We start from the raw sequence: 22068 nt of genomic DNA on the forward strand, positions 1-22068 counted from the left end.
ATATCATGGCGAGGCTTGCATTTCAGATAGATCACTTTAATTTAGTGGCAGTGTGAAAGACACTTATCTCAGAGGAAGAAAAAAGTGGAGGTGAGACCAACTGAGAAGGTCTATATATAGTAGTAAGGATGAGATGATAAAGGCCAGAAATTAGGCATGAGTTGTGGTAGGGATGGGAATGAGAGAAGTGATTTAATGAAAATTCAGGAGGCAAACCAGAAAGGGCTTTATGAATGACTGATTGAAGGAGGTGAGACAGAAATCAAAGACGACCCACATATTTCATGTTTGGGTGAGAATTAGTAGACTATGCCATAAAGAGAGAGAGCACAAGAAGCAGCTTATGGGTGGTTGGGGCAGTGGTGGAAGATGATGGAACTGATATGATATCTGAATTTGTAGAGATGTTTAGCAGGCAGTTAAATATTTGACTATGAAGCTTGGGGGAGATACCTACTGAAGGTAGAGGCTAAAACCATGAGCTTCTCCTTTGGACAGTTAGGAAGGCCTTCCTTATCAATCGTTTTTCTGGCTACTATACATCTTAGTTTTACCTTGTTTTCAAAATGTGGTCCATGGACGACCGCCATCAGAGTTATATAGGGTGCCTGTTTATAAAGTCAGAATCTCTGATGAACCCAAGGACACTTTCGCCTACGCCAAAGTTTGAGAACCAAAACCATAATTTATTTAGAGTATCCCATCTCAATGGAAAGCTCTTCTAATATTTGAAGCAATTAGTACGTCCTCTTCCCTGAGTATTCTCTAGGGTAAACATAACAAACTCACTCAACAAATAATCCCTTTTCTACCCTAATTATTCTACATAATGGCTACTCTCATTGTAAGTTTATAAAATACAGATACACCAAAAAAGAAAAAATTGCTTATATCCCTACCACTCGGAGCTAATCACTTAATATTTCTGCTGTAGATATAGATGTTTTTAAAGATGCGTATATACACTCAATTTTCATAACACTATCACAGAATCTACTTTATCTTTCAAATCCATTCTAAATATCTCTTCATACCATTAATAGTATTCTTTAATGGTAAAGAATGGTATAATGGTAAAAATTACATAATCTGTTTAATAAATCCCAACAAATTATTGGAATTAAATTATTAGTAATAATTAAACAATAAAATCATTAACTTAATATTATTAAATATTAAATTACTGAATATACAAAAAATTATTATTGAATATTTAGGTTTTCAAATTTGCCTATTACAAGAAAGTTATTTTACAACAAAATTGCAACGATCATCCTTTTACCCAACTCTTTACTTAAAACCATCCATAAAAATTAACATTCCCATACTCAAAACCAACATTGTTTTTTTTTTCCACTTAAAAAAAAAAAATCTCTGTAAATTCTAAAAGTAAAATAAGGTATTTCATTATTGTTTTAGATCAACTTTCTTCCTTTACTAGTTAGGCTGAATTTGTGTTTTTACTGTTCATTGATCAAATCACAATGGTCTTGGACTTGACAATTTTATTATATATTTCTAGTATTAAAGACTGACAACCAAAAAATAACTGGTATCAGAATTGAGAGAAATAATGTCAAAAATGTATAATATATGTGTTAAGAACTTGGATGAGCAAGTAAAAAAACCTCTGTAATTAGGTATTAAAAAGAACAACAAAAAATATAAATGGGGACACTAGCTTTCCTAAAACTCAAATATCATGTCATTCCACTTATCAGTGATTATATGCAAATTGAACATGTGCATATAATTTTGTTCTTTCTTGAATTTCCAATTAAGCTTCATGACACTGATTTTGTTTTTATAGGCATCATCACACCAGCAGAGAAGAATGGGAAAGGAGATAACAGTAAGAGTTTTGGAGGCTGGAAATGGATGAATGGTAATGAACTTGGAAAACCTCAGAAGGCCAACTCATGAGGCAGAGGCAGGGACAGACTGATTTCTGCCACAAAGTCCTTAAGAGGCTCAGGATCTAAGGCACCCCAGAAGGCAGAGTGAAAGGAAAGGCTGAAAATAAGGAAGGGTGATCGAAGGTCTTTGAAAAGCAATTGGATCCCCTCTTCAACTCTCTGTGGAAGAATAACTAATCTATACCCTATGCTGACAGAAAAATGGAGGTTTATTTTCTGGATAGAAGGTTTCTTGACTGCCTAACACCAGGCACTGCTGAGGTTGGTACTAAGTCCCAGTCCTCTTCCCTCGTCTGGCTCAAAGGTCTTTACCTATAAGCAGAAGATTAGTAAAGCTTTTCTCTGCAAACGTGACCAACACTAAAGGGAGAAGAAAGACTTAAGACATAATGACACAATAAAGATGTAAAAAAAAAAGAGATAATGACAGTGGGATGCCACAATCATCCTACCGTGAAGCTCACAACTCAGATGTTAGGCCCCAAAAAGAGCCACAGAACTTCCAATACAGGCTTTTGGTTCCCTACTTTTAAATGTAGGCAGAAAACCTCGAGTTATGAAATACTCAAGGAAATCTTCTGATAGGAAAGATGGTGACCAAAACAGATAGAAGGGAGAAAAGGTACATAGAAGAAAATCTATGTGGAAAGAAAACTTAAAACTTAATATTATCAGAGGTAAGAGAAAATACTGCCTTTGTGAAACATAAAGAGGATGCTATTAAAACACAAAAGGACTATTCAGAAACAAAGGGAACTCTTGGAAACATGACAGCAGAAATTTTAAAAATCTGACAGATGGGTTGAAATGTGAAGTTGAGAAAATCTCCCAGAAAGACAGAGACAGAAAACAGGAGAGAAAAGATGAGAAAATCAGAGAAACAGTCCTATAGGTAAAATATCTAGATCACAAGAATCCTAGAGAGAAAGGAGAAAGAAAAAAAAATTATCAACCAAATAAAGAAACTGCCCAGAATTGAAGGCCCGAGATTCCACTAAAAAAAAAAAAAAGCCCACTGAATACAACTGCACAATGGATGAAAACTGATACAAACCAAGGCCTTGAGGATGAAATAGTGAAGCACTGCTAACAGAGAGATTTTTACAAGATAACAGAGATACAAAGTAAGAAATGGATTTAGTCTTTTCAAACAGCAACACTAGAAGTTGACTGTGGATCAATGCCTTCAAAATTTGAAAGAAAAATGATTTCTTTACCCAGTCAAACTTGCTCAAGGGACCACTGGAAACAAAAACTCCACAAGAGAAAGACAGTAGGAAGAAAGGAATTTCCAGGATGACATTATTTAGTGGACGTGGAGGACAACCAGACCAGAAAATGATGTCCCAAGAGATAGATATGTTGAAGGTTGTCACCACCAAGATCCCTGCTGGTATTGTATCTTCTTTTTACCACAGGGCTGAATGTTTGGATGAGCCCATATTCTTATCTGTGCACATTTGCCTTGACCATGTGCTAATGAAGTCCTGATGCTCTTACCTTCGTTCCCACACCTGCTTCATCTTGAGTACTTTTACTTCATCCCTAAATGTATTCTGCTTTGCCTTACACCTGAGGGCTGGAGGTGGGTCCAGGTGATCTTAGGAGAAAACACAAAGCAGCCCACCGCTTCTGACTACATTCCTGCTGGAGGTCTAGTATTTGGCCCATATTTTAGCTCAGTGTGGTAACCACCTGTGGTTAGCCCTCTATATCCCAAGACCCACTGTTGCTCATGACTCCTCTAAGAGAGCTTTTAAACTCTTTGTGAAGCTGAAGCTCAACATACCAGAGCCTTGGCTAGGATTATTTTCTTTTGGGAGCTTTCATCTGAAAGAGGCAATGTCACATTTTCTTACCTAGCAGGTTATTGTTTGCTACTTGGTTTTTATATTAACCACCTTTCTCACTCATATATATGCCAACAATTATTAATAAAATAAAACATCTGAGAAAAAATACACAAGAACAAAAATGAGAATATAACCTTAGAATGCTTAAGACAAAGACAAAATGAAAGAATCATGAATCATATTTAAAATATACAGGGACAAAAACTATCATCCTTGAAATTTACTTGTGTGTCAATTTATTTGCTTATCCTATTTTTTAGTTTAAGCACATGTAAATTTAGCCTTTCAGATTATCTGCATTCCCATGCTCCCAAATAAATCTGTATGACATGAAAAAAAGCAGTTATCATATTAGGTTTTCTTCCTTTAAGAGACAATCTACCCATCAGTTTAAATGTAATTATTTCTGAATCATGTCACTACAAATAGTGTGTTAGTGTTTAACAATACATTTTTCTGTTATGTTACTGAATCAATACTATCATTTCTAAAATTAGGCTAATACTAATAGGAATTTTGATATTCTAAGAATGTTTCTGCTCGTTTTATGTATATCTCTGTAATAAAAACTAAGTTCTCTTGTTTAAAACATATTCCTCTTAGAAGAGACAACTTGGAATCTCTCCATGTATTTTATACCTGGGCTAATGTGGCAATCTGTGGCTGGGCTTGAACTGTCATTTGCTGGCTTTCAGCTTCTGTTACAGCTGCATCTCCACTCTGCTGGTTCTCTGCTCCAGATTCCATGGTCATTTAGTTACCTACAATAATATGGAAGAGTGTTACAAGCACTACAGTGCTTTGTGCTTTTGTGGTTTTAAAGGCAATTTTCAAGTTGTATATAAGTATATGTGGTGGTTAGGTTAGCAGATGCACTCAGAAATCTAGTTAAACTATAATGTAGTTGAATTATTGTCAGACTTGTCCAAATATGCTGAGCTAAAAAGTTCTAGTCTTTTCAAAAAGAAAGAACTTTTTCCTTTGCCATTTCTTCCCAATGGGATATTACTCCATCTATTATAGAAGACGGGATTCCTCTCTTCCATGAAATCTTCCCAACTAACAAGGGGAGGAAGGACAGCAGCATAATTATAATTTTTTCAAAAATGTATCAATCAGGTAAGGAGGGAGGGTAGAGAGTAGAAGTGAGTTGATGACAGGGTCTATGAGATACTGGCTTCAAGGTACCGCCTATATGGGTATTCCCTCCTATTATAGGGAAGAAACAGAAGAATTATAAGCTACTTCCTTGGGAAATTATTGGTGGTAGGACAAAATAGCCCAGGTTTCAACAGCCCAAGTTATTGGGTATCAAGGTAGAAAGGTGGGATTAATAGACACAAAGTCAGACCTCAAACAACTGAAAAGGTTACTTTGTGTTCTGACTCCTTACCCTATATATAGTGTGCAACATTACACATATGTGCGCACACACACACACACACACACACACAATAAAACACCTTTTAAAATTTTAACTGCAAAATTCTGGATAAGTTAATCAAGGCTGATCTTTCTTACTTTTTGGAACCTGCTTTGCTAAGAGTTTACTATATTTCTTAGATCTGGCACTGGATGACAGCAAAAGTGAAGAGAAATTCCTAGCAGCAGTAGCTGCTACCTTGAGGTTAGGGAAATTGATTATATATAGCAGATATAACTGGGAAAGCAACTGTGTCTAAAGGAGTCACAGTAAAAGGGATTACTTCTTATTTGTGTACTACTGTTACCATTCAGTACCTAGCATATTACCTGTCAAAAATAAATTTAGTAGTGAGGACTACCTATGGTGATTCCATAAACAACACAAGAACTCCAATGCTTTTCCAGAATTTATTACATTTATTTCATAACTCCGACATCAAAATAGTCACTGATCCTTATGTGATTATTACATGCCATCAGAATGTATCACATGCTAACATTTTGCCATCATTCACAGGATTCTATAAAAAGAAAGTGTTTTTACAAGTGACAGTTAAAAATGAAAATATCTCTGTAGAAATGAATGTAAATAATGTAGAAATACAGAAGCCACCAAACAGATGACAAAGGAAAAGATCAACAGACTTGACTACATAATTATTTAAAACATTAATATGACAAAAGCCACCAAGACAAGTACACAAGGAGAAAATATCTGCTACATAAAATCAACACAATAACATCTAGAATACAGAGAAACTACTAATTCAGTAAGAAACTCTTATTGGCTAGTTCACAAAGATATATGTTTCAAGGATGGAATTTTTTTTTATAATAGCAGAAAACTGGAAACAAGTATCCATCATTAAGGAGGACCATTAAAAAATTAAAGCAATAAAAAATAATGAAGTCCATCTATAATGTAAAGACACATAAAGCTTTCCAAGACAGACTGAGTGAAATGGCAAGTTATGAATACACTATAAAGTAGAAGCCCATTTATGTTAAAAACAAGTAAAACAAATTGTTGTAAAGGTGTATGCATGAAAAGAGGTATGGGAAGTTATAACTGAATCGTAGTAAGTGGTGGCTCTGAAGAGAGAAAGATTTGATAGAACTGTATAGGATGATTTTCACCTTTTACTTTTTACATATTTTAGTACTTTACTTTTATTTATCTTTCTTTCCATAAGCATGGATTCAGGATTACTTGCACGATTAAAGAAATTTTAATACCAGAAATGACGGATAACATTTTGAAACTCTGAACCAAAAGCTTTACTTCAGTCATGATTTTGAGATATCTGCTAAAATTTTTTAAATCTGATACTTTTTATATGAAATTAGTATTTTTGTTTAAGATTCACCTCAACTGTTTACCCTACATTTCCAAAGAGTAAAAATAACTATTTAAAAAAATTATCAAATAACTTTATTACCCTCTGTGATAATTCACTGAATTGTACACTTAAAACCTGTGCTCTTTTAAACTAAAAAATTTAAGAAAGACATCAAAAATAACAGAAAGCAACATCAATAGCAAAATAGTTTATGTATACTAAATACTGTCCATACTTTTGCTCTGGAAGAAAATGGCACATGAAAGCAAAAAATTTAATCCTAGTAACAATAAAATAAGTAAATTAATCCATTTGAGGACAGTACTGAGTCAAGCTAAACAAGAGCAGAAACCCGCAAACTCTTCTCTATCTTCTCCCCTAAGTCATCAATTTAATGAGAATGAGAAGATAAATACAAATTTATCATCATAATACTTCATTTGTAGAGAGAATATGCAACCATTTTTGAAAGACTTTAGTCGAAGCCACATTTTTTTTTAACCTACGCTGTCATCCATATAGTTTCACTCCACCATTTGATTAAAGTAATCCAAAGCACAGATCATATTTCTTTTGTTTTTGTTTACTTTTCAGTATGTCAGGGCTACTTAATTTTTTTTGACATTTAAGGTATAGGGTATCATTACAACTTTTTGTTTCAAAAAATAAAATATTTATGACTCTATAATAATAAAAGAATAAAACCATTAGCTAACATAAGTAATTACAGCTACAAGGACACATTCAAAATAGGAATGTGATTTGCATCCTTCTTCCCTCCCCAACTAGATAATATTCTTTTTACTTATTTTTTACTTTCTTCTAAAAACAAAGTGTGGTATTTCCAATGGTTAGCGTCCCCCATGTGAATAAACTGCCAGTGTTTTATTATCATTTCATTCAGGCAGACTACCAATCCTTTTTCAAGGTGGGGGACGGCCTTCTTAATTAGTTTGAGTAGATATCAACCACTTGGGCAACAGTACAATTACTGTCTCTCATCAGATAATTCAGGCCTTCCTCAAAGTACAGGTGAGAATTACTTACAGAAAAACAATTTGTTTTAGATAAGAAATTCAAAGGACTCAACTAAAACAGAAACTATTCTTTTGGTTTTCACCTTGAGGGTACTGAAATAGCAGTCTCCAACTAAACTAGCATTTAACATGAGCACCTTAATTATGACTTTGAAAGCTTTTACTCTTTTTTTGTTTGTATCTTCAGGTGGTGAGAGAAGAGATGCTATGGTATAATGTGTACAGTCTTCAATTTTTCTATTAACCCAGGAGCAGTCTTAGCCAGCAGAGCAGTACTTCAGACACAGGATCAGTTACTAGATCCAATATGTAGGTTTCCAAAATTACTCAAGAAAGGAGATTCCTAATTCATTACACAAATGAATGCTTTCTGAGAGTGCAAAAACAAAGACTGAATACTACTGTAAAATTAAAAGAAGATCAGGTACATATGAACTCAGAGGGAATGTTGTACAAATATTGGACCTGGAATATTAGAAACAATGAATCTTAGAAATCATGAAAGATCTAGTCTTGACAGTTTTGTGAAGAATTCTTAAGAGTTCTTCCAATAATTCTGAATTCCAAAATTTATTTGGGATTGATATTTAAGATTTAGGTATTTTTATGAATTTATCCCTAAAAATTTACATAATTCTTTGAAAACTATGAACTTGAAGCAAATTTCAAAAGTGTCACTCCTAAAAAGAACAAATTTTAAAAAATAAATTCACAAAGATACATGCAATTTTGGGACTTCCCTGATGGTACAGTGGTTAAGAATCCGCCTGCCAATGCAGGTGACATGGGTTTGAGCCCTGGTCCGGGAAGATCCCACATGCTGTGGAGCAGCTAAGCCCATGCGTCACAACTACTGAGCCTGCGCTCTAGAGCGCACAAGCCATAACTACTGAGCCCATGCTCTGCAATGCAACGAAGAGGAGCCCCTGCTCGCTGAAACTAGAGAAAGCCCGCGCAGCAACGAAGACCCAACGCAGCGAAAACAAAAGATACATGCCATTTTGCTACAATGGTCTTCAGAGTTCTAACTCCTAACATGAAAAATAAAAAGGGAGTGATCCTGCAGTATTATGCACCCAATCTTGAGCAAAACAAAGAATGCTGTTCTAAGTAGTTGGGAAAGACCCTAACATTTGGTGGAAAGCTGGATCTGTCACCAAGTGGTCGTTGGAGAAATTAAGCTTTTTGTGTTCCAGTTTCCTCATCTGAAAACAAGAGAGATGAATTAAAAGATCTCTCTCAATTTTTAAGTGCTCTGATCTTAGGAACTGACAACACAAGATGTATGCACACACACACATAATTATGCAGACCACTTAATAAAATTATATATTATTTCCTTTTAGTACATAGTTCATAGTAAAGAAAACAGACTAAGAATAGGTCACCTAGCCTCTCAATCTTGGGCAAATATAAAAATATTACCATTCACATATATTACAATATATAAAATTTATCAAACAGTTTAATAGTCCCTTTTCTTAATTTTCAAAGAGGATAAAGCAGCTTTTTCTTTCCATCCTAGAAAGCTTCAAGAAATTTATCTAAGACTGTATCACTTTTGTACCTTCATAAAGACAGTAGATATTTAAAAGTTTAAAATATAGTTTAGATAAACATCCCAATAAAGTGTCAAATGACTGCTTCCATGATATTTAAAAGGAGATGCTGCAATTTTCAAGAGTGCTGGAACGCCAAAGAAACACTAGAGACAAATACAGTATTGACAAATTTGGGGATTTATTTTCTGATAAGAAAAATGGTATAAGCAAAGGCTTAAATTATAGTAGGCCTTTAGAGAAATGTGTGAGTCAGTGCCTGGTGCCTGATCTTGCATAGAAGCAAGGATAAAAGATAAAGAAAAAATGGTCATTCCAAGCCAATCAGCAACTACTAGGGCAAAATGAGAATATGAGAATGATGTCTCTTAAAGTAAGTCATTGGGTTTAGAATTTTTATGTTGCAATGTATTTTACTTCTACTTTGAATAGCAATATATCCTGAGGTAATTCACCACAAGTGAATAACTCGCTTTTCCAAAACCAACACCATCTTCAATTTTAACAATTTATATTATATACATTATACTTGTATTACAGTATCATATCTGAGCATTTATATGTCAGGAACTGTTCAAGTTACTGGGGATGAAGAAATAAATTTTTAAAGAACTTTGTCATTGTGTAATTTATATTCTAATGTGTGGAAATAGCAGAGAGAAAGTAAACAAGTAAAATGTGTAACAAATCAGAAGGTAAGATGTGTTGGGTAAAAAATAAAGCTGGGAAGGATATTGGAGGGATTTTCAGTATTATAAAAGGAGACCAGTAAAGCCCTCATTGATATGGTAGCATTTAAATTCACTTACCCAGCACCTGTGTAGAACTATACCAAATCAGGGATAAATTGCTGGCAGCACTAATTCTGTATTTTCTGCCTCTACCAAGTCAAGTCAACTAAAGGTCATCAAAAAAGAAAGCAAGCCCATATCATCACTTTTGCTAACAACCATTAAGCAAAAGGAGAGAATGCTGTAAATCTTCACTTTGTTCTTTTTCCTAAAATATTTTGACCTTTAAGAAGTGCCCAAGTCCTTATGGTCCTAAACATTCTAGTTCAAGTTTATGAAAAATAAATCCATCTCCCTTACAACTTAGTTTACTTTTTAATCCCTTAAATCTATGACAAATTTAATCCAGTCTAGGATGAGAGGTAAGTATTCAGAGAAATGCACTGTGAAGAAGAAATAATATATTCATAATTAATAGAACATATGAACATATGCTGTGGTTTTTAAAATGCAAATGACCTTAATTATAAGTGAGAAGAAAAACTTCCCCTGCACCTAGCAAGTGGGCGACTCCTCCTGAACTCTCTCATCAATCTGGAAGTCCAGGGATTTAAGGAAATCACATAAGCAGAAGTCTAACGTCTCCAGGGTGATCACAGCAAAAGTCACATTTGGGCACATGATTTTAAAACTAAATGACTAGTATGTTGTCATACGCAGATATACTACTAAAAACATTTTGCAGAAGTATACCTAAAAACATCTAGGGGTGATGTACAATACTTTCTACAGTTATTTTCTACCTGTTTTTAGTATTTTACAACTGCTTGAAAGCCTTGCTAGCACATTCTCGCACCTTCAACATGTCTTGATTAATATTCTATAAGTGTTATGATTAATTTACTAAAGAGAGTGGCAAAATGTTCAGCTGCTACATAAAGGATTCTAGCTTTCCAGGACTCAATGACTATGTTGCACTGCCTCTTTTCCTCTACTTTTTTTTCCCCTGTATGTTTTTTGGTTGTGAACCTTGAAATACTTCATTTATCTTTATCTCGTATGTCCTATCTAGCAGAACTGAGATGTATGCAATCAATACTGGAAATTTAATGGTCCAGGTTTCTGATGCTAATAATAGTCTTTTGCTATTAAATACACCATACTTTCACTGAAACCAGCTAGGAAAATAGCACATTCAAATGCTGCATGTGTACATATACATGTGTGTAGGTACATATATATGTACACATTCACACTCCCCTCTCAACACACATATCAACTTCAACTGTAAGAACCTTATTAGATTAGACTGATCACACCCTAGCAAAATAAGGTTATATACATACATTTTTAGGGAAAGAGAACAGCCGATGTGATAAACTAAAATAAACTGGTATCTTTATCAAGCTAAGTAAATTCTGACATAATTTTCAGAAAGTTTCCTCTATGCTCCTAAGGTCTTTCTCCCTTAACTAGAATACAAATCCATACTTTAGCCTACAGTCTAGATATTAGAGGAAGGCAAGGTAAGTTGTATATGAAATTAATTCTGTGTGATCTGAATTTGGTGAGATTTAATCATTTATGAGACAAAAATAAAAGCTTGAAAATTTGTATGTTTTAATAAATTCTTTGTATTAATAGTAAATGCCAGTACTCAACTACCACTACCTAAAAAGAAGGCATACAACAATGGGGAATCTTTTCAATGTTATTTAATAAGACTATTTCCCTGATTTGTTTATTGGACTGAACTCAGAGAAACTGCTTTAATTAAGTTCAAGATTTGTATGTTATGATTTATTGCAGTTTTGTGATTACCAGAGCATTTAAATGCTATTTTTAATAAGTAAAGTTATTTAAAAATGTGTAGCATGCTCTATAAGAAAGATACTGTCCTCAAAGGAAGTACTTAACAGAAGTGAATTAGGATTTATAGAAATGTATTGCATGATTTATGATACAGCCATCCTCATATCCTAGTGCGACTAATTCTATAGTATCTTTCAGTAAGAAAGCTTTAGTGATTTCTCAAATCAAAGTTACTATTATTTTTTCAAGTACTGGCAAAATGTATTTGCCTTGTTTTCCTTCAGGTAAGACTACTCATGGCTCTGAAACGAGCCTTCACGTATCTGGTCACCAAGAGACAAACAGTGTTGCTTAGCAAAGCAGCAACTATGACTATGCATTATTTTAGATAATAACATTTTATCGCAACCCTTTCTATTCTCCTTTCTTTGCAAACACACATCTGATACCATTTTCACACCTTGAGCCTTTCAAAGAAGTGACCCTATATAAATTTCTATATATGAAGTTCTACTAAATAGATTTTTGAAGCTGATTTTTTTTTTAAGGAAAAAGGCATTATGCACCTCCTACATACAGTTACTTTTAGAAAAGCAATTTCCGTGTTGTCTAAAGAGTGAAACTGTCTTCAAATTTTAAGTTCTGCTTCATAAACTAGCTCAAGGTTAATACTGTAAGGACCTACAAAAGTTATGCCTTGAAGTTAAAATTTATAGCCTACTATTCCATTTACTCAATAAAACCCCAGGGACTATGTGAAAATAACTTACATTGAAATGGAAAATGAATGTCCAAGTGTTTTCAAAAATAAGTTTATAAAGTTAACGTTTATCATTTTAACAGTTCTGTTTTGAGCTAAATTTTAAAATGCTATTCTTTGTGAATTATTTACAAATTAGACATCAAAGAGTGAAAATCAGTTTTCCTGAAGTGAGACAGCACATGTTATATGGTGGGAGTCATAAGACAGGAATTCTGGTTTTAGCTGTGACTTCACAGATGGAGAACTAAAGATGTTAAGAGATTTGTAAGAACTTCACAAGACTGTTCAGGGCTATACCACCTAGCCTCAAATATTATAAAAAGTGAAGAAATATTTGACAGCAGAACTGCATGAACTGTTAAGCAACATGCTAATCATTTTAATTATGTCTTGCTTACCAGAAAAATCCCAAGCACTCAAAGCACCAAGGGTATATTGAACTATATCTTAAAAATTAGCCATGGTTAATCTACAAAGTTGAAAAATGACATGCAGATGAGCAAAGACTTTACGTACAGTTTTGATAAAGACTCACTTCAGGTTTAGGTATCTTTATCTCTAATCCTGAAAGAATCAATGCTGAATCAAGTCCAACATTCCAGGTAAATGTACTTCTTTACCAATCAGGCAGTGATTTCTGGTAATCACTTTGATTAATACAATCTCATGCTATTTTTCATGTTTCAGAGGTGGGAAGTAAAGCATCAGAATTAACTAAAACTCAAAGGAGAAAACTTTCTAAGCTATGAAAAACGAACCTAATTTCCTTGGCTTTTAAAAAACAAATCTGTAATTTCAGTGTTTTAATTGTCTAATAAGCATTTATGTCTGCTTCCTTTAACCTGTGCAAATCTAAAGGGGGAATGGTTTTAATCTTGCCTTTTAAATCTGTGACCCTCCAAGAGGGACTCATTCACTGTAAGTAAGTTTTCTGTGCACATTACATAATAAGTGTTCTGCCAAAAACTATGAGGACTATAGTTTAAAGCAGGCAAGAACCTTTCTCTCAAAGAGCTCACAAACTAATAGTAAGAGATGAAAAATGTATTATATACATATAAAAGAGCTAGGCAAGTATAAACTACCATCAGTTTACCTATAAAGTCCCTCCAAACAAGTATTTAGTTAACAATGACTTCAAACCATAAACTTCTACTTTGAAATGATAGGAAAACAATGAATTATGGAAAAAAGGAAAGCAAGAGCTGGCTATTTATGGTAATCTTTCTGTTGATGCTGACCTCATTAATAAGATAATGAAATCAATATATTTTTTCAAGACCGTGGCTACTTCCTTCAAGTGAACTTTTATAAACCAAAACTTAACTATTGTTGAGGAACAAAAATTTCTAGTAATCATCAATAAAGCTAGAACCTTGGAAACTTTCTCCACAAAGAGATAATGCTGTTAATATTCAGAGTGATGAAGACTATGCTTCACTGTTATTTCTTGCCCAGGGAAAAGGCTCTACCAGTATGTAAATTTAAATTCTCCAGAGCTCAGTTTAGTCATCTGCAAAAAATGAAGGAGTTACTACTGCCTTCAGGGTAAAAGTTTGCTAAGTGTGAAATCCCCCCCAAATAGCAGAATTTATGAGTAATATACTACACCCACACAAACATAATAAATTCTCTCATAACAAATAATTTGTAAAATATAGTATATTGAATTAAAATGTTTCACTCAAAGTTATTTCTTGATTTTTATCTTTGCTTCTTTTGGTCAGTCACTCAACTAAGGGATCTGGACACAGGATAAAAGAGAAGACCAGAGGAGGTGGGGGGTAACTCCAAATATGCATTAGTAGATTTAGTTATTTTTCTAACTAAAAACTAAAACTAGATTTTAGTTTTTAGTTAAATAGTGGTGTCCTGTTTGCCTGGGCTTTCAGAGATATTTAGAAAATGTCTGTTATAATTAAATAAGAATTTATGATGTCCAAGATATGACACCAAAAAGCACAAGCAACGAAAGAAAAAAACAGAACTGGAAATTGTCAAAATTAAAAACTTTCGTGCCAAGAAAGTGAAGACAATCCACAGAATGAAAGAAATTTTTATAAATCATATATATCTGCTAAGAAGTTTGTATCTAGAATAATAAAGAACTATTACAACTCAATAAGACAAAAAACCCAATTTAAAAATGAGCAAAGGATCTGAACAGACACTTCTTCCAAGATATATAAATGGCCAGTAAGTACACAATAAGATGCCAGACAGCATTAGTCATCAGGCAAATGCAAATCTAAATCACAATGAGATACTACTTCACACCCACTAAATGGCTACAATGAAAAATAAAAACAAGTGTTGGTGAGGATACAGAACCCTTATATATTGCTGGTGAGAATGTAAAAAGATACCACCATGGGTCTCGCAAACAGTCTGGCAGTTCCTCAAATAGTTAAAAGTAGTCACTATATAATCCAGCAATTCCACTCCTAGGTATAAACCTAAGAGAAATGAAAACATGTGCAGTAAATGAATGTTCATGGCAGCATTATTCACAACAGCCCCAAAGTCCAAATATACATGAATTCATGAATAAAATACTGCATATCCACAAAATGGAGTATTATTTAGCAATAAAAAGGAATGAAGTCCTGACAGATTCAACATGGATGAACCCTGAAAAGTATTATTATGCTAAGTAAAAGAAGCTCATCGCAATAGAGTCCTTTGATATGCAATGTTCAGAATAGGCAAACCTAGAGACAGAAAGTGCATTAGTAGTTGCCTAGGGCTGGGGTACGGAGAGATTGAGGCGTGATGGTTCAGGGATGTGGAGTTTCTTTTTTGATGAACAAAAATGTCCTAAAACTGACTGTGGTGATAGGTGCACAACCTTGTGAACATGCTAAATAACTATAGAACTGTACACTGGAAATGGGTAGACTGTATGGTACGTCAATTGTAGTTCAACAGTGCTGCTAAAAATGAATCAATGATGTCCAATTTTTAAACTGCAATATAATCTATCATGAAGGAGAAAGGATTAAGAATCAGGATATCTATATTTTAGCCCAAAATATCACACCATTCCTGTTTATGTCATTCCTCCTCTTACATGAATAACTTAAAGTTTCCTGCCTCACACTCAGGGTTTCTCGTAGTGTGGATTTATAGTTAATGTGACACTTTCTTCACCTCACCAGCTTGTGAACATATCAAGTTCACTCTACTTCCATGTCTTCATTTTTGTTGTCCATGCCACTGCTTACAATATACTCCCCTTTACTTCTACCTTCCAAGTTCTTCCATATGCAATTTGAATACTATCTTTCTCACAAACATTTCCTCACTGAACGCCTTCTCTTCTAAACTCAACAGTCCTTCAAGATAGCGAAAACTGATACTCTGCCACATATAAATCATTCTTTCTTATACTTTTGTCACCTCCACTATACTGTGAGTTCCATGAGGGCAGTAAAGCCACATACTCAGGCTTTACTGTTTGTAGCAACTAGAACTTCATTTAATATCTATAAAAATACCTAAATGAATAAATTTTCTTGCGATTATTCCACCAACTACAAAAAAGCTAATGGTCAATAAACATTCACTGAATAAATGACTAGACTGATAAATGGCAGGAAGTAAAACCGTAACAGCAAACAATAAAGCTGCTACTGACACTTTTAAGGAAATGATACCCCTTTAAGAGTACAGAATTCAGAACAAGCAATAATTTTCACTTCAGTGATGAAAAACAAGATATTTCTGAGTCTCCTCCTGCTAATCACTTACACAAATAGGGATAACAACTCTAAAAATTGTCATTCAGCTTTGTTTAGATAACAAACACTTTGTTACATCTATGCTGTCACATAATTATAACCAGAAACTCACATGCAGATAACCAGCTCATTAGGAAGAGTTAAAAGTGAAGAAAGAGGGCTTCACCGGTGGCGCAGTGGTTGAGAGTCCGCCTTCCGATGCAGGGGACACGGGTTCGTGCCCCGGTCCGTGAAGATCCCACATGCCGCAGAGCGGCTGGGCCCGTGAGCCATGGCCGCTGAGCCTGGGCTCCGCAACGGGAGAGGCCACAACAGTGAGAGGCCCGCGTACCACAAAAAAAAAAAAAAAAAAAAGATGAAGAAAGAAATCTTAGTTTCCAAGAAGATTCACTAATCTTTGGGAAAGACATTTTCTATTACCATTGGTATAAATAAATTCTCAGACATACCCTCTACTCTTGACACCAAGGTCATTAGTTATTTTAACTTCTCACTTAATTCTCTCTTCTCCAACCAAATGTCAGTCATTACTTCTCTCCTTTAGGAAAAAACTTACCATCGATACCTCAGACCTCTTACTCTCCAAACCTTGACTGTTGATAGACTATTCAGAGTCTAGATTAATCCAGCCAGGAAGAATTTGTTCAGACAGTCCATCTCATTTATGGTAAACTTTTATTACTTTACCTCAACCCTGAGAAAAAGCAACTCAGGCATTTAAAAGTTTAACAAGGGGTACTATTGTTGAGATTCATGTAACTGGCCTCAAGAATTGATTAAATACATAAAGGTAAATTTTTCATCACTGGATATGTAAAATACTGTCTTCTACTTATCTGCTGGAATTAACACCAAAGTATCAATGATAAATCTTCCCCTCCCCCCCTTCTTACTGGTAACCTAGGAGACAGGTGAACAAAACTAGGTAAAATAACAAAACATATCTTTCCAGGGCCAGGACTGGCAGAGCTAAGAGAAGAATGCAAAACAAAGTAAAATAACAGGATGCAAGACAAGACTTTGTATATACTAAGGAAAGAGGGGCATGCTGGGTGAGAAGAGAAACAAATGGCTATTCTTATCTGTGTTTCAAATATGTCTCAAAAACCTACATTTACAGATAGTACAAAATAAATTTAAAACCATACTTTCTTCTTACAACTCCAAAAAGTTTAACCAGACTAACCACATATAATGACTGAGTTAACATATGTATTAAATTGGCAGAGGAAAACAAGTAGCCATTGTTCTAGTTCATGATCTTTACCTCTACCCCAAAAGGCAATTCACTGATACAATGACACTGTGAGAAATCTGGTAGCCTCCAGATATGTTCCAGAAGAAAACTTTTCTGCCTTTACAGATTTCAATTATCCCCCCCCCCCCCGCCCCCAACCAAATCTAGAAAGATAAGTGCTTTGTAAACATTTTAGTCACTGAGTGGGCAAAAATAGCATGTATTAGTATTTTATATAAAAGTACTAGTAAATCCTCAAAATAACAGTAAGACAATATTCTTTCATTAAAAGCTTTAACATATGTAACTGTCAACATAAGCATACAAAGAATGAGATACACCGTAACAGCTTCATTTAATGATTTTTTTTGAAAGATAAGGGACTTTTTTGTGTCCCTGCTGCTAGAGTATTAGTTATCATTTTCTAAGCTTAATCAACTTAAAAAACTTACAGCATGTGTATTTTAAAGATAAATACACTAACAGCATGTATATTTAAAATGAACTATAGTTAAATGCTGCTTAGAAGGTCCAAAACAGAGAGGTACTGAAACTTGTTTTGTTTTCTAGTTGAAATGAGTAGTACTTGGGTCAACTGGTTGACCAAGGACTTTCACAGTAAAAAAAAAAGAAAAAAAAAATTATCTCAGCAGTAAAGTCTCAGTAGACAATCATATAGAAGAAACTCACCATTTATTTAGATATCAAATATAAAACTCACTGATAATGACACTAAGAAACATTAGAAAATCATCAAAAAATAAGTTAATGAGTATATAAAAAATTAACTCAGGGAGAAAGCTAGTACACTAATCAGGATTACTGGGTAGTAACAGTCCATGAGAATAGTCTGTTTAATCAAAGGTTTGGACTACATGAGATGTTCTTTCTCATTCAGAGAGAAAACTATAGACTATTTTTGGTTGAAATAACAGAAGGAAGTAGTTTGTTCAGGGCTATAAGAACCACAACAAAAGAGTTAAATTCAGATTAAATTCACTTTGAGACTTAAATCTTCTACAGCTTGCTTTCCTCTTCATGTACATCGCGATCATTTTAATAAAACTTAAAAAAAAACCCTGAAACTAAAAAGGTAATTAAGGCAGTTCAAATAATTTCCAAATTGGCATCTCTCATTCAAACGAAATCTTTCATTTAAAGAAATAAAGGCATACTGACAGCATTCCTTACTTTAAAAGGTCACAAAAGAGCTAAAAACAAAATCAGCTCACCAACCGGTTAACAAACACAGGTATATCCAGATGATGAGGTGCCTCATAATTAAAAGAATGAAGCTCTTTATGTCCTGACACAAACCAACTGCTAAACCATGTTAAGTGAAAATAGCAAGATATATGAGTGTACATAGTATACTATCATTTGTACAAAAGGGATGTGCGGGGAGGAGAGTACATACATATTTGATTGTGTATGGACAGAACACCTCTGAAAGGACAAACAAGAAATTGGTGACACTTGGGTGACTGGAGGGCAAAACACATGACTCCCTGCTGTATTACATCCTATGTGTTTTGAATTACGGACTATCTGAATGAATTATTTATTAAAAAAATAAAACTGGAAATACAAAATATAATCCTTTCTTCCATCTTCAGGTGTGATCTCTCTTTCCTTTGACTGCTTTCTGATGACATATACTCTGCATTATTAGTCATCATGTCCCCAAAAGTTCCTTGAGGATAGAGATATGACAATGTAATTCATCTTTGGATTCGCTGCAGCTTCTGGCCCAGTGTATTAAAACACAGTAACAATTATGATGAATAATTTAAAACATAATAGGAAACACTTGTTGAACACTTGTGACATGCCTCATGTTTAATATGCATTAACTTATTTAATTCCCACATTTGTATGAGCTAGATATTGTACACTTATGACCAAGGAAATTGAGGTATGGAGAAGAAACTTGCCCAAGGTTCCAAGCTAGGAAGTTAAAATAAACCTTAAAAATAAATAGCTGTCATTAATTGAATCCTTAAGGAAGTACTTTATAATTATCTCACAATGCTATAAAGTAGCTTTATCAGATAAGGAAACTAAGGCTGAGGAAGATCAAGAAACTTCTTGTAGGTCACAAAATTCCTTGAGGGTAGGCACATGATAGTAGTGGCAAAAGGAGGATTCAAACTGGCACGTGATTCCCAAACCCCATGCTCTTTCCATTAACTACATTCTCTGTCACAGTAAATGCTAAATAAGTACCACAAACTGTGTCTCAAGTGATAATGTAGAGATGAGTTCATACATGAGTAAGAAAAAAACCAATCTTTTCATTTTTTCCATTCCCTATATCCTTAAATTCAGATTTGAGCTCTAACTATTCAATAAAGAAGCCATCACTGGAGGTGACACTGTAACATGAAGAAAGATATGCTTACAAGATTATGTCACAGGCTGGCTATAAACAAGTCTACATAACCATTCCTGATAAGATACTGAAATTATAAATTTCAGTGATACATTGTAAGCATAAATTTTTTCTACTGTGTAAAAAAAGGAAAAAGATTTTTAAAATGAGGTGAAGTGGGAAATATATACTTGGTTTTACTGCAACCATATTATACCCCCCAAAACAAAACCCAATGTCTTAGAATGAAAAACAAAATAAAGCTACTTCTCTATGAAGAAACAAAAAGTCTATTAATCAGATCTAATCATGAAAATGAATTTCAGAAAGCAGAAAAAGGAAGGTGCCATTTTATGAATCAGGTTTCTAAGTTTCCTTAGGCTCTTATGTGGAAAAAAAAAATCATTCGAAAAGTGTAACACTGAAGTCTTAAATTCCATAAAAAGTGTCCTTTTAATATTCTTCAATTTGTGTCAAAGACTCATTGTCTTTGTCCATTAAAAAAAAGGTTCAAGCAGATTTAACTGTAATTTCTGCTGATCCCTGGGAGGGAGCAGAAGTATAATTTAGTAACAAGCTCTAAGTGAATATTCAAATATTAATGAATATAAAAGTTTAAAAAGTTTCACCTGAGATTACTAAAAGAATTAGATTATGAATTTATAAATAAAAATTTTAAAAAATCTTTTGGATAAGACTGAAGAAAAAACCTATCAGAAAACTTTTTTTTTCTAATTCAACAAAGGAAGAGTCATTGTCATATAGTCTGTAAGGCAAAAAAATTCTACTCAACTTACGCTGGTTTGCAGAAAATCCTTAAGGAAAACCAGTAATCTATAGTATCATCAAGACCATAATTTCCTCAGTGTTTGGAAATAAAATCATCTTCCCAATTCTTATGGAAAAACTCTTTATTACATCTTCTTAATTGTTTCTTGGTAATGACAAATTGCTAAGGTGGTTTTTTAAAGACTTGCAATACAGCAAAGTAGGTTTTGGAAAAGTGACTTGCAAACAGCAAATCAGAAGACAGTGCTTCTACTAACAATATTTATTCCTAACAAGACACCTTGTATCAATCACAATTCTATCACACCCTGAGACAGGTAAGTATTTTAAAAGCAAATAACCTGTTCATCTTTTGCATCACTTAAAATAACCATTTTGGCTTTATTTTTTAAATCAGGAAATGAGTGTAAAAGATTTCAATAGCTGGCAACCAAAAGTATCTTTTATACTAACTAAACCTTTAGAAGGCAAAACTGTTGCAAGCTAAGGCTAGCATGAAATTCTAACTTCTGAAGAAGGCAAGACAAACTTAAATAGGTCATATCCCAGGTTCTTTAAAAATTGTCTTTTAATCTTTGATGTGTCAATGACTTTTCTGCTGTCCCTCTTCCCCAACAGGGAAAGAAAAAATAAACCTTGCGGCTTAAATTATTGTCGCTCTGGGGCTGAGGTTACCTACCGCATGCTAGACTAATAATGGATACTTTTAAATGCCTATTTTTAGAATTAGTATTAACCAATCTCTTGTTTACATTTAGACAGAAAGATGTGCCAAACATGGCAGGGGGTACATGGGGAGATCCAGAAGACCCAACACCACGGCTGCCCGCCCCCCCCCCGCAAAAAAGGTGATGTAAAACAAAAGTACATCGGCTAATATTTGTTTCAACGAAGTGTTTCAGAATCTCTCAAGTGATTATTCCCTTATTGAAAAGGGTTAAAACCGAAACTGTTTTCAAACATCAGCTTCCCTTTTACAAGATCCCAACAGTTTTTAAAAAGTTACTACCAATATGTTTTTCTTAGCACCCCCTTCCTCCCCGAAAGAATGCATTTCCATCACTACTGATTTAAAAAAAAGAGGGTGAGGATAAGAGTCAAAAATTATTTTAAAAAGCTTGAGTTCTCATTCCTTCATGTAAGCAGAAAAACACAGAAAACATCTTTCCAATGGGGTGGGAGCAGGGGAAAAGGGCGTGAATAAAATACAGTACGAAAGGAAACCTTGGGTTTCGAACTTTATTGCACAAAGAGAGAGTGGAGAGGAGAGTAGGTCAGCCGGAGCAGCGCTTCCCCTCGCGAAGCGGGCATGCAGACAAGGAGGCTACCGGGAAGGCAGGCACCTTCACCTCCTCTGCCCTCAGCTGTCGCCTTCTTCCTCCTCCACCCCCCGCGGGCACCCCGGCGGCGTTGCCCGGGCGGACGGCGGGCCGGGTCGGGGGCGAGGCGGGCGGCGGGGGCCGGGCGGGCGGAGCGGGGGGCAGCGCCCGGCAGG

General features: G+C 34.6%; 2 protein-coding genes across 6 annotated transcripts in view; one reads left to right on the top strand and one right to left on the bottom strand.

Moving 5' to 3' along the window:
* The window catches only part of METTL21A (methyltransferase like 21A), a 54755-nt gene extending 51826 nt beyond the window's left edge, over positions 1–2929 (top strand). The window contains exon 3 of the mRNA XM_029224702.1: positions 1811–2929. Within this exon, the coding sequence (XP_029080535.1) occupies positions 1811–1923 (113 nt within the window). The 3' untranslated portion in view covers positions 1924–2929. The remainder of the gene's footprint in view (positions 1–1810) is intronic.
* The window catches only part of CREB1 (cAMP responsive element binding protein 1), a 57784-nt gene that overhangs the window by 33876 nt on the left and 1840 nt on the right, over positions 1–22068 (bottom strand). For 4 of the 5 annotated variants that reach the window (XR_003793857.1, XM_029224695.1, XM_029224693.1 and 1 more), the window contains exon 2: positions 4409–4530. Coding sequence is in view for 4 of the 5 variants with exons in the window: in XM_029224695.1 (XP_029080528.1) it covers positions 4409–4522 (114 nt within the window). In the remaining variant the exon portion in view is untranslated. Of the gene's footprint in view, positions 1–4408; positions 4531–16288; positions 17291–22068 lie in introns of those variants that run through there. The other variant, XM_029224694.1, reaches the window with a different exon arrangement.

This window comes from Monodon monoceros, unplaced genomic scaffold, assembly GCF_005190385.1.
Source record: "Monodon monoceros isolate NGI ecotype Baffin Bay Population unplaced genomic scaffold, NGI_Narwhal_1 Super_Scaffold_16, whole genome shotgun sequence".
NCBI classification, from domain to species: domain Eukaryota; kingdom Metazoa; phylum Chordata; class Mammalia; order Artiodactyla; family Monodontidae; genus Monodon; species Monodon monoceros.